Source organism: Pterocles gutturalis, unplaced genomic scaffold (assembly GCF_000699245.1).
Source record: "Pterocles gutturalis isolate BGI_N339 unplaced genomic scaffold, ASM69924v1 scaffold12990, whole genome shotgun sequence".
NCBI classification, from domain to species: Eukaryota; Metazoa; Chordata; class Aves; order Pterocliformes; family Pteroclidae; genus Pterocles; species Pterocles gutturalis.
The window spans coordinates 58,905-71,440 of record NW_010143556.1 but is presented as its reverse complement, the minus strand read 5'-3'; the positions used below and the strand labels follow the sequence as shown (position 1 = coordinate 71,440).

The 12,536-nt window shown below is 48.4% G+C and overlaps 1 protein-coding gene across 1 annotated transcript in view; it reads right to left on the bottom strand.

The window, feature by feature from the left end:
• Positions 1-6,821: 6,821 nt before the first annotated feature.
• The window catches only part of LAMC1 (laminin, gamma 1 (formerly LAMB2)), a gene marked incomplete at its 5' end in the record, with an annotated part of 22,169 nt that continues 16,454 nt past the window's right edge, over positions 6,822-12,536 (bottom strand). The window contains 10 exons of the mRNA XM_010084790.1: positions 6,822-7,652; positions 8,084-8,183; positions 8,694-8,852; positions 9,083-9,282; positions 9,655-9,769; positions 10,174-10,323; positions 10,909-11,053; positions 11,248-11,385; positions 11,798-11,877; positions 12,299-12,504. Of these exons, the coding sequence (XP_010083092.1) occupies positions 7,396-7,652; positions 8,084-8,183; positions 8,694-8,852; positions 9,083-9,282; positions 9,655-9,769; positions 10,174-10,323; positions 10,909-11,053; positions 11,248-11,385; positions 11,798-11,877; positions 12,299-12,504 (1,550 nt within the window). The remainder of the gene's footprint in view (positions 7,653-8,083; positions 8,184-8,693; positions 8,853-9,082; positions 9,283-9,654; positions 9,770-10,173; positions 10,324-10,908; positions 11,054-11,247; positions 11,386-11,797; positions 11,878-12,298; positions 12,505-12,536) is intronic.

Here is a 12,536-nt window from a genome sequence, read left to right as displayed (position 1 = left end):
CCAGAACCTCCTGCCTGCATTCGACTAGGAGTGCTGGCTCATGGGGAAAAAAGAAAATGCAGCTGCAGCCCCTGCAGACAGCCCTCCTGCCCGTCCCATCACCCAGCTCCATCCCACCCGCAGTCGCTGCCTCCGCGGGCAGGGTACAGGGGCTGCCCGGGCACGCAGGCGGCTCGCAGGAGATAAATAAACCACAATGAGCTCACGGGAAGCCTGGGGAGGGTGGACAGGGACTGCTCATCACACAGCACCAGGTCCAGCCAACCAACCCACAAGGGCAGGGCTCAGACTGGCGGGGCCCCCAGCCAAGGGGGGGGTGGACACAAAGAGACCCCGAGGCCAGCGTGGACAGGCACTCACAAAGCAGATCTATGGGGATTTGCCAGACAAGTGTTGGGTTCAGGAAATCCCCAGCCCTAGAAACGGGGTGGAGGCCAGGAATCATCACACACGTTTGTCTGCTTTTGCTCCCGAGATAGGAGCTGAGGTGAGATGGGTCCTGGGCCTGACGCAAACCCCCACTTTTTTTGCTAGAAAGAGGATGAGGAGTGGAGACAGAGAGGGGAAACAGCTTGCCGGAGGTCACCGATGGAGCCAGGATGAGGATGCCAGGCTCCGCAGCCCCTGGTCCATTAGCATTTCGGTCTCAAAGGCAGCCGAAGACATGAAGGCCAATTCCACCTTGCTCCTCACCTCTGCCTTGAAGGAGGCCATGACCACGTCTACAGGTGAAGAGGGAAACCCGGAGGCAAGGGTTCTCCTAGTCCTGCATACATCAGGATAAGTGAGACGCTGGCACACCCACTTGACCCGCAAAAGCAGCCCCCCAGAGGATCCCAAGGAAAGATGGGTCCTTGTGCTGCATCACAGCATCTCCCCTCCTTACTGCCATAGAATCATAGAATCATTAAGGTTGGAAAAGACCTCAAGGATCATCAAGTCCAGCCCAACACCACCTAACTCACTAAACCATGTCCCTAAGCACCACATCTACACGTTTCTTGAACCCCTCCAGGGATGGTGACTCAACCACCTCCCTGGGCAGCCTGTTCCAATGTCTGATCACTCTTTCAGTGAAGAAATTTTTCCTAATATCCAGCCTAAACCTCCCCTGGCGTAACTTGCCATGGGACATCTGCTGTCCCAAAAGACCATGAGTGGTCCACGAGCTCCTTTAGATGGAACAAAGACACCTAATAAATTTCCCCCCAGTCTAAGACACAAGTTGCCTTTCACGTCCCCTTCTGCATTAGGGACTGAAACTCAACCCAACAAACAACAGTGATGGCACACTGCTCGTTTTGGAGCTAACGAACCCAGGGTGATTAACATTTAGGTCCTCATCTGAGCCTCTCACCTTACCCAACAGCCTCCAGACACTGGTGCACCTGGAGCTGACTCAGAGGGCTTTCCTCCGCGGCTCCTGGTGATCTCATGGGGGGAACCAGCCCGAATTCACCACATCTTTGCACCTCCCTTTGCCAAGCTTACCTGCCTCCAGTGACTAAGTCTTTTATAAACAGGCCGTTTCCTTTTAATTTCACCAGTTTCACGAACACACTGATGGCACATTGGGTTTTGGCACCTAAGGCTGTCTTATCTGATTAATTTTTTTTATTATTTTTTTAAGAAGTAAGACAAAACCACTTAGGGTGATGCCACTGATTTGGCAGTCCTTGGGGGTCTACTTGTTCCTCTAACCAAACACCCTTAGTTCTTTCTGCTCTAAAGTACATCACTTGCCCCAAACAGCTCTGCTGCACCCTTCCTCCCCGCCAACAGCCCACTGCTCGGGAACCTCATCTTCTCCAGCAGCACCGTCAGTGCAGCGGTTCCCTTGGACCTTGCTTTGGCCAGTTTCTCTCCGGAAGCCCAGCTCTCACCATCAGGAAGTTTTTCCCTTATCTGGCTCCTCTGTGTTACTCCTTCTCTCTCACCGTTATCATCCCGTCTCTTAGTTCACTTCTGCAAACAAGGCACTGACACAGCTTGCCCTCCAGTCGTTGCTGTGTATTTACTTAGGTTACTCTTATCTCCTCATCCTCCACTGGCCTTCAAGATCACCTCTGAAAACCACACGAATGCGCACATGAGGCTACCCAAAAATACATTTTCTGGGGCCCTGATTTTCCAAACACACTAAGTCAGGAACAAACTGATGCCCACCACCCTCCATGGAACAAATGTTGCCCGTCGCAACCCATCGCTACGGCAGCACCATTTATAAAAGGTCTCATACAACCAGGTTAACAGAAACGTTACTGTTCAGAGCGAGCAGAAATGTGACAGGAGCCATGAACAGCGGCACTCACCAGCCATTGCAAGGAACCAGCATTTCTTCACTGCAGAGCCTGGGGCTTTTAATCTGCCACAGAAGTGTCCTTCTGAAGATGCCTTACGCTCATTCTTCATAACGGGGCTAAGCAAGCTGCTACAGCAGGGAGACCACCGCCGCGGCTGGCAAGTTTGTCAGTCCTTGGGGTCCCGGCCATGGCAGAATTAACCCCTCCAAAGAGAGTCTGGATCCACGTAATAGTCTGAAATTTGCCGACGGTTGCTGTTGGGAAACGATGGACATGTGAAAGCCCCAAAGCAATAGCTTTATTGATGTCACCAAAGGAGGAAACCCCATTTTGGTGGCTAGTGACAGATAAATGACACCACAACGTTCTGCATATCCTCGCATGCACTCACATGGCACTTTCTGAACCCCAACATCCTCCTCCAACTCTGGTCCGGCAGCAGACCTTTATCCTGCCACTGGGGACTTCCTCAGCGTGGGAAATCAGGGATCCTACTGCACTGGTATCGCCAAACATGTGGCGCGGTGATTAAGCCTGGACTTCAGTCTCTCCTTCACCAGATGGGTGCCTTGGGCTTCTCAAAGCAGGCTTAGGGCTGGCACAGAGGTGGTTGCCCAGTACAATGCTAGGGATTTACAGCACAGTGACATTCTCTCTTGATCCTTTAAACAAATAAATCAAGAAATCCATCCCCTCGCTCAGGAGCACGTTCAGGAGATGTGGCCTCTGGCAGGGAGCAGGCAGGCAGCGGGACACCGGGGAGCACAGCCTTGCCCAGGTCACGGCGGTGGTGGTGAGCAAGCAGGGCAGGGCCGGGCAGCGGCGGCACGGCGAGGAAGTACCGTCTGTCTGGCCTCACCTGTGCCCTGCCCGTATGGTGGGGGTGAGGCAGACAGACAGACAGGCAGAGACAAGGAGGGAGGCACTGCTGTCCTGCTGCCTGCCCCTCTCTGCTGGGCTTTGCTGGGGACCTCAATGAAGCCCCCAACCTCCAAGCCTCCCCCCCAAGCAGCTCTCCCACTCTGCTGGCAGAAGCACCCCAACAATTTTTACCCAACTGCAAAGATGCCAGCTGATAACCGGTGCTGCTCTGGCCAAGTCCTTCCCAGTACCTCCTGCTCCCCTGCTGCCAGCCTCTCGCTTCTCCAGAGAGCACGTGAGAGATGATGGAGCTTGAATCTGGACAGTGAGAAAAGCCACTGGAAATCAGAGGAGAAAAAAAAAAGCCACCAGAGCATGGCTGGGTCACTCCTCAGCAAGGTCCCTCCTCTTCCACCTCGAGATCAAGCTCAGCCCACACTGAGAAGAGACCATGAGAAGGGTGCTTCTACATGGACTTCAAAATATTAATGAAACAGTCCAGCTGAAACAGACAGATTTTACCAGCTGAGATTTGCTCAACAGCAATGTTAGTCTAAAAAAAAAAAAAAAAAGAAAAAAAAAAAAGAAAAAAGCATTAGTGGCAATTATAGTTGAAGAACAAAAAGCTGAAGCTAGACAAACTGAAATGAAAAAATAATGAAAAGAACTTACCAGTTGAGAAAGGATTAGCTCTGATGCAAGTTAATGAGACATGTGCATTTTCCTCTGCTGGGAAAAATAAAAGAAATCTAGTCTGCAGCTGTAAGACGGGCGTGATTGCAGAACTGCCTAGTCTGATCACAGTAATCTATCCTGACATTAAAAACTTAATTTGGGAATAAAATTTCTCCTAGACTCTGGCAGACAGGACCCACGGAACAACACAGAGTACCCGGATTTATGGCAGTTCCCGGTAGAGAAATTTCAGCTTCTGTATTTCCTGGGAGCCCCATCCTTTTCCATATGTTCAGCTGAAAGCAGAAAGGATTTTACCCTTACATTGCAAAGAAACACCCCCCAGTCTCCCCAGGAGCACAGTGCAGCTCCAAAAGCATCAACAACACAGAATCATTAAGGTTGGAAAAGACCTCAAGGATCATCAAGTCCAACCGTCAACCCAACACCACCCAACCCACTAACCCATGTCCCTAAGCACCACATCTACACGTTTGTTGAAAACCTCCAGGGATGGTGACTCCACCGCTTCCCTGGGCAGCCTATTCCAATGCCTGATCTCTCTTCATCTTATTTTTTAAGGCCTGGAAAACCAGCAGCATAAAATTCCTTGTAGCCATTGCAATGGAGCAGTGGACATGGAGAGAAACCAAAATCACTATGTCTATCTGGAGCCCATCACATTAATTTCCAAATTTTCCCTTTCTCCCACCCCAATCCAGCTCATCTGATTAATTAAGCAATAGGTGAATCTTACAACTGAGACACATCCCCATCAACACCCCTCACCCCCTACAAAAAAAAAGCAATACTCAAAAGAATGCCAAGGTATAAGAGGTTACAAATATTCAGACTTTATTATAAATAAGAAATACTGTTCTATACATAAAAACTGCAAGTGTTGCATTTTGTTCACCGCCCCAGACAGCAAGACCACAGATTAAGGCAAAAAGCTGGAGCGAAGGCACGTACTGAGGGGGCCCACAGTCAGGAATAAGGTGATGAAGGGACTGTCACGCGTCGCCCGTGACATCCAGCACTCCACCAGCAGCTGTCACATCATCACATTACGTAAAGAAATAACTGGATTTATACAATGAATAATGGCTGTAATGCAGTAGTGATTAAGAGATCGCTTATAAAGATTTTTTTTATTTAAAAATAAAATTCTGTTAAAAACAGCTTATGAAAAAAAAAATAAAAGAGAAGAAAGCAGGAAACCTTAGGCCTGAGGTCAGCCAGGGCATGCGTGCATCTTTGCATCTGCTCTTCTCACAGCCTTGGCAGAGAGGTGACACGGTTACAGCCAGCCATCTGACCAGAGCAGCCGGCCAAGACACCGACCTCAACGTCCCACGCGCGTGGGCGAGCACAGGTAAGCTCTCCTCCAGGTACTAGGTGTGTTTGCAGGCAGGGGAAATCCCAAGCTGGTAAACTTTAAGAATTTCTAAGAGAAGGGGTACAAGAGCAATGCGGGGTTTGCTGGGCACACCCCCCGAGGCTGCACCGAGCCTCCTGCCTCACACAGTGGTATCAAAACGTCCCCAAATCCAGCTCTCCGACCACCTCAACGCTGGGTCTGGTCTCCCGACAGCGCTACAGCTCCTCACAGCCCAGCTGCAAAGCCACAGCCCTTGCTCTGCTCCCGGCATGACGTCCCTGGGGACAAGGGACACGATATGGGGTGCTGTCAACACCACGCGTCAGGGCTGGCTTTGAAGGGAGGTGAGAAAGCACGTACCCAATGGGCAGAGTGGTTATTGCTGACGTCCATACGGTACTGAGGATACAGGAGAGGGAAGAAGGCGGGAGCCCAGGCAGGACAAACAGCGAGCTTTAAGGGAATAGTAGGGAGAGAAGCAATCCATGGTGCACGCATCCCGATGGAAAGCGCATAGAGGAGGCCAGGCTGTGCCACTCTGGAAATATGGCTGAGTATATTTACACACACATACGCACACACGAGAGACTTCCTCACACTATAACCATGATTAAAAAAAAACACGGAAAAAAAAATCACATTCACACAAAAAATATAAATTTGAAATAATTAATAGCACCAGTGTGTGTCAGATAATAATAATTTCTTCCCCGCTACGCAAACGTACAAAGTTGCATAGTGTTTAAGGATAGATATATACCGGATCTCAAGGAGGGGGTGAGGGGGGGATGCCAGGCTGGAGGCAAGGAGGAAGCCAGAGAGGATGCTCTCGTCTCAGAGGAGGGCCTGAGGAGGAGCGAGGGCCTCCCTGCCGCTCCCACCCAGCACCAGTAAGCAGCTGGGAGGCACTACCTGGGGAGGGAGCCTGCCAGGGAGGCAGTGGCAGCGTGTGAAAGGCAGAATTGCCACCTGAACCTGGTCTGAAGTCCCTGTGCTGTGGTGGCTTTATGGTGACTGGGAGATCGGTAGGCAAAATGAAAGAAGGGCACCAGTAAACTCTAGATCTTTCGGACAGATTAAAAACAGGCAAAAGGTGAGCAATGCCAGAAGATATAAGAATGCCATCTTAGGCAAAAGACGGGGATGATCTTTTAGTTTCCACTTGTGTGCCCCCTTCCTTCCCCACCCAAAGACATTGAGCATGAAGGCCAGTGCAGCTCTCAGAGCTCTCTGGATGGCTGCTCTCCTCTTCAGCAAGACTTTTGCTGCTTGAACAAACTAATCTGTCAATCAGACATCTGTAGCCTAAAAAAAGATCCTCTGACAATTCGATAGCAACACCTACAGATGGGAACGCAGCTCATGGCTTCCACGCTCTCCAGCTTGGACTACCTGGCAAGTAGCTGCTTACAGACCAGACCCAAAACTTCTCCACAAACCAGGAGTGGGACTGGCAAGACCTACCACTCCCCCAGTAAAAGACCTACCACTCCACCAGTATTCCCATCTTCCCAAAGAGCTCCTCTCAGATGCTGCTGTTTTCTCAGAGCGATGCATCATCACAGAAAGCATTTCAGAAAGAGGCTTCAGCTATTTTGTCAAAGGCTACCAACGCTGTCGGATTGGCCACTAGTTAATGATAAAAAAAATAAATTCACAGGGTTAGAAGTTGGGAAAAGGGTACTGAATGAGTGCAGCTATACTGGCCATTATATTAATACTTTGGTAGCCATCCCCTTCCTTCATAGGGACAGAGAGCTCTGGGACCAAGGATTTAACAGTCAAGGGGAGAAGAGAGGAGAGAAAGTCAGGTTAGTTTTGCCTTGCCGTATACAGCTCACATGGTTATTTCTGAACCACAGTACAAAGAGTCCAGAGCATCTCTTCTTGCGTGAATCAAAGGGAAACTGTCTGAGAAAGGGGCAAAGGCGGAGTGCTCAGGACGACAATTTATATAAAAAAACCCCTTTGATGCCCAAAGACGGATATTTAATTTGCTTCTCTTAAAAAAAAACAAAAAAACAAAAAAAACCTTTCAACTTATCCTGATTTGAAAAGAGAACAGTGGCTGCGAGCAGCAAAGAGTTGGGGATCTGAAGAAGGTAATGTGTGTTAAGGCACTCCACAGCCAAACCACCGCTCACCGGGGAAATACCCCCCACCCCCAGCGCACCCTTAGGGTTTCTCAATGGACGGGGTGTTAAAACAGCCAGACGGCAAGGTCTTCTTGATGTCTTCCAAGTTGCTAATGTCCTTCAGGATCTCTTCAATGTCCCTGTTGTAGGCTTGTATCGCATCATCTTGCTTCCTGGCTTCTCTCTCAAGGAAAGACACTTTCTGGTCCAGGTCGCTATCTTTCATCTGGTCTTTGGCACTGTTCAGGGTGCCCTCAATCTCATTCAGTTTGTTCAAGTCCACTGTCTCCAGTTGCCCTGAAAAGCCAGAAGCAAAGAGTGAAGTCCATTAAAAAGCTTTTAGCGCAGTGGTTTTGGGTGCTTACACAGCTGAGCCCATGCCCAGAGGGAGATCTCCATCACCCCATCTCTGCGTTAGAAACAGCATTTAAACCAACCAAATGGGTTACACCTTCACTGCCTCAACAGCAGCCCTTGCCTTGCAGAAAAGAGGTACCAAACATTGCACGACAAGCCTCGAGGCCACTCCAAGGCGGAAAAGCCAAACAAAACCCTTGCTGAAAACATGCAAACCCCACTTCTAGAAGTGATCGGACCGATGCGATTCATGGCACAGCACTGGCAGGGAAGGCAGCACACCACACCAGCTGCTAGCTGTTGCTTCCTGCTGCAACATCAGGCAGCTGGAAAACGCTCAAAGGCATAAGGCACATTAAGGACAGTCTTACCCAATTGATCCAGCAGGTCATTAATAACTGCAAGCAAGCTGTTCACAGAGTTCTTTGCTTTTCTTGCATTGTCTTCTGCCTCCTGGGCAGCCTGTGAGGCCTGCAGGGTATAAAAAAAGGTATATAAAGAGCACAAAAAGGCTGCAGGGATTACAAAACCTATGCATCTCCTTTTCATGTCTGCCCAAGCAGTTAGTCACACACATCCCGGCTCCTCTCTCCAGGATAACACCCCTGCACTGGGGTTTTTTTTTAGCTTACAGGGTGCACAGTTTTCTGATTATTTCAGGATGGAGATTCTGGGTAACTGTGAAGGATTTTGCAGGACAAGTCAGAACAGAGACAATGGGGCTACAGTCAGGTTTCAGTTAACTAAAGTGTTGCATTAAGAAAACTGTCTCTCAAAATCCATCACAGAACCTATGCTAATGCCACCAGAGGAGCTCCTTTGCTCATGTTTTCAATCCCAGTTACAACTTGGAAGAGATTGAATACTGGCTGGACCCAGTGCTGTCTGTGCAAGAAATCAGCGGGAGAACAGCTTGCATCATCAGGACAGCAGGGACAAGGTACCTTCTTGCCACTGCTGCCACCCAACAGCATTGCTTACCATGCCTGCCATCATCATATCCTGCTCAGCATCCTCCTGCTTCCGCTTCAGCTCTTTTTCTGCATCTTGTAGTTGCTTCATCATATCATCCACTTCTCTGGCCAGCCCCGTCACATCAGCAAAAGTCTTGTCAGCTTCAGCCTTGGTAGCAGCAGCACTCTACAGCCAACAAGGGTACAGGGTGGAAAAAGGTGGTGAAGGCGCAGAACTTCCTTTAATCCTTTTCATCCAAATGCACCACTTCCCTATCATGCCACATTTTGTATTCCCTAGTGGGGAATACAGCAGAAAGCACATGGGGCTCACCAGGAAATACTAAAACAGAGGAGGTTGCACAGTTACACACCAATATGGAAGGGCGAGTGGCTTCAGAACCGCAAAGGACTCACCTTCTGAACAGAACCAGCAATCTTCTCAGCGTCATCTGCTCTAGTCTTGGCTTCGCGAGCATCAGCAGCAGCATTGCCAAGTGCCAGCTCTGCCTGGCGTGTCTTATTGTTGGCTTCAGCAATGGTCTGGGTAATGGCAGGAATCTTTTTCAGCGCCTCCTCCGCTGCTGTCTTGTTATCATTCACCCGCTTATCAAAATCTGAGAAAGGGAAAAACAGATTCTTTTTACTTGCTCCAGAAGAGCCTTGAGATGCTTCTTTAACCAAGCTTCCCAGGCTTTGCCACCTTGACACTGGAGGGATGAAGAACAAACCAAGGTGTGGGGGTGTGCATACTTGCAGCTCTCCCTATTACACCTCCTCTGACGCTAAATAAGGAACTTAAACAAAAAATATACTTCTAGTCACTGAAAACATTTCTTTTTTTTTTTTCTATAAGGAAAAAAAGCCAAAAGAACCCACCCAGCACTCAGGTACTGGCAATAGCATGGACAGTTTAACCAAGACACCCTACTGCCAAGTGACTTTGCACACAGGAACTGAAGGACTCATGGCAAGTGCTTTCTCTTTACCTTTCAGGTTACTGAGAATGGTATTAGCCTCCTGTAGTGTGCCATTGCCCTTCCGAGCAGCTTCTTCAGCCAGGGCTTTCGCTGCATCTGCTCGAGCCAAGAGCTGGTCTGCAGTCTGAGGAGACATCAACACACTCTTAACTTTTGAAGGACGACCATCTACGTGTACCAAAAAGCATCGCTCAGCCTGAAATACCAGCGCCATACAGAACAGCGTTCATCCCCGAGTGGCACTGCTTCCTCTGAAACCGGGTGATTTTAGGGACTTTTGGAACACTGTTCTGAACACAAAGATGACACCACACCTGGCAAACATCCCCTATTCTCCCATACAGCCTCCCTGCCATTGCTTTTACCAGCTTTTCACATCTCCTTTCTGGGCCCATTCTTCAGTATTCTCACAAGTAATAAGCAGTGCTAAGAGAAGACTGAATAAGACCAAATCTTTCACATCTGACCAGTTACTTGTTTTCCTTTGTTTTTTCTGGGGAACAAAAGCCTGCACAAAACCAAACAGACCTGCTGCTCCGTCTTCCCTTTCTCCAAGAGGTTCTTTACTTCCAGCTCCTTTCCTTTCATGTCTTCTCTCAAGTCCTCATAATCTTTCAGCTTTCTGGCAATTAGCTGATCTAATTCCTCCGCTTCCTTCTTGATCTTATTTGCTTCATTCTGCAGATGGGAATCAGAAACAAACACAGATTCCTGAATACTAAAGAATTTCTGAACAGGTGTCAGAACACAGTATAGTTTCTAACAGTCAAAGAGGCAGAAGCTATGATGAGTTCTTGTCTCTTACAACTACAGTTGTATTTTTGCCTTCAAAGCTCTGAATACCATGAGGGTCAGTGCGACGAAGGACAGAGGTTGCAAACAGTTTCACATGCAAAAAAATCTACTGCATTACAATGAGCACAGGAGAGGGAGCAGTTCTGCAGACTTCACAGGGAACTGAGGTTTTTACTCTTCCCTGCTCAAGATGTTTGGCAAACAACGTTTCACTCTGGTTTTTTTCCTTCAGAGACTGGGGGAAGTGGGGGCTTACGCATGTAGTTTCCTGTATGCAAGTCTCCTGCATAAAAGCTGAAATGCACAAGTCTGGTTTATGCCTAGATGGACAAAATTACACAGAGCATTCTTATGCAGAGAAACATTAGCAAAGCACACGCAAGGTATGTCAGCAACCTAGTACACTGCTGTAATGCTTGTCCTCATTGATCTTCAGAAAACGCTGTGCATGATGCTTCCCACTCGTACCTCAAGGCCCGTGGAATCCACAGTAGGCAGACTGGTGAGATTAGCGTAGATCTGCAGGGCCTTGTTTCCAGCTTCCTCTGCCTCCGCAAGCACCTTGCTGGCCTGTTTCTCTAGGTCACGAGAAATGTTCCTTGCCTGATTATACCTAAAAAACCCCAAGGATCCAGTTACACTACAATTTTTTTTGTAGATCTGAACTTACTAAGAGAGTAGAGAGGCTAAGACATGGAAAGACAACTCCCATGAAACCCAAAGCAGTACAGCGCTACAGAAGGCATAATTGTTTTAAGCACTGCTCTAAAGCCAGGAAGTAAAAAGGATTTTCTGTTACTGACTCACTTCTGGTTGAGCTCATCAATGTCATGTGCAGTTTGGTTTTCTCCTGCCAAGGTCTTCAGCAGCAGTTGATATGCTTCTGTGGAAGTATCGTTTGCTGCCTTGGCTATGCGAACAATCTCATCAGCTTCTTTTTTGTGTCTGGACAAGATCACAGAAGAGAAACAATGCCATTAGAATTGTCAGCCAGTGGTTTCTACCCTTAATTCAAGATTTTACTCTCTTACTTTTCCCTCCTTCATCCAGATTTGCATACGGAAGATGCTGAAACATTGACAACGGAAGAAGCTGTTTGAGACTGTCTCTGCAATCGAGGCATCACTCCAGCAGTGCCCCCAAGATCAGCTGAAAGGCACCGTTATGGTTGCACGTGTCCCTCATTCACATGTGTAGTGTTTGCCCTCAGTGACGCACAGGCGTGCACCCACAGTGCTGGTCTATTACTTGGCTAAGGGCATGTGTTTTGCATAAAGCAAATTAAATTTTACTTCCCCCTTGTAGGGAAGAGCAGGGCCCTGATGGGGGCTGCGAGGAGCGTCTTGCCACAGCTTACCTTTCAGCCAGCTTACGGGCCTCTTCTGCCAATAGAGTCATGTTGTTAGGGTCCCCGCTTGACTCCGGAGGTGTAATGGACTGGAAAGAAAAAGAAAAATCTTAAAGCTCTTTTTTCATCTTTTATTCATCTACACTTTAAATATTTATTGTCATGATCTAAATGCTTAGACATGTGTCTAACCTACTTCTAACTTCTCTGTATTTTTTCCTTAAGCCCATGCAGTTTCCTCCACTGGTTATCCCTTAAAAACAAAGGTGCTGATATTTATTTAGAGGTTCTTATGGTAGGTTTCTTTGAGCAGGGGCTAAGATACAACCTATGACAGACACTGGTGATCTTCCTTTATTTATTTCCCATGATCTTGGGTAGGGGACAAGATATTTCCACAGCAAATTTGCTATATGAGAGGGAGAACAAGCAGAGAAACACCCTGGAGAGAACAGAAAGGAATGGCCCCTCTGCTCTCCTAATCATGTGGGATCTCAGCAGCACACTCACCACATTGTCAGCTGCCATCTTTGCCTTCTCAAGCATATCAGAAGCTAAACTGATCAGGTCCTCAGTGTCCTCCACCCGCACCCGGGCTTGCTCCGCCAGGTTCTCGGTCTCCCGCACCGTGCCCTGGATGTTCCTCAGCCTGTTGAGCTGACTCGCTAGTGTGCTGTTGATGTCTTTGAGACGATCCATGAGGCCCTGATCTACATCTGAAATGCACGACACAAAAGAGAGGAAGCAA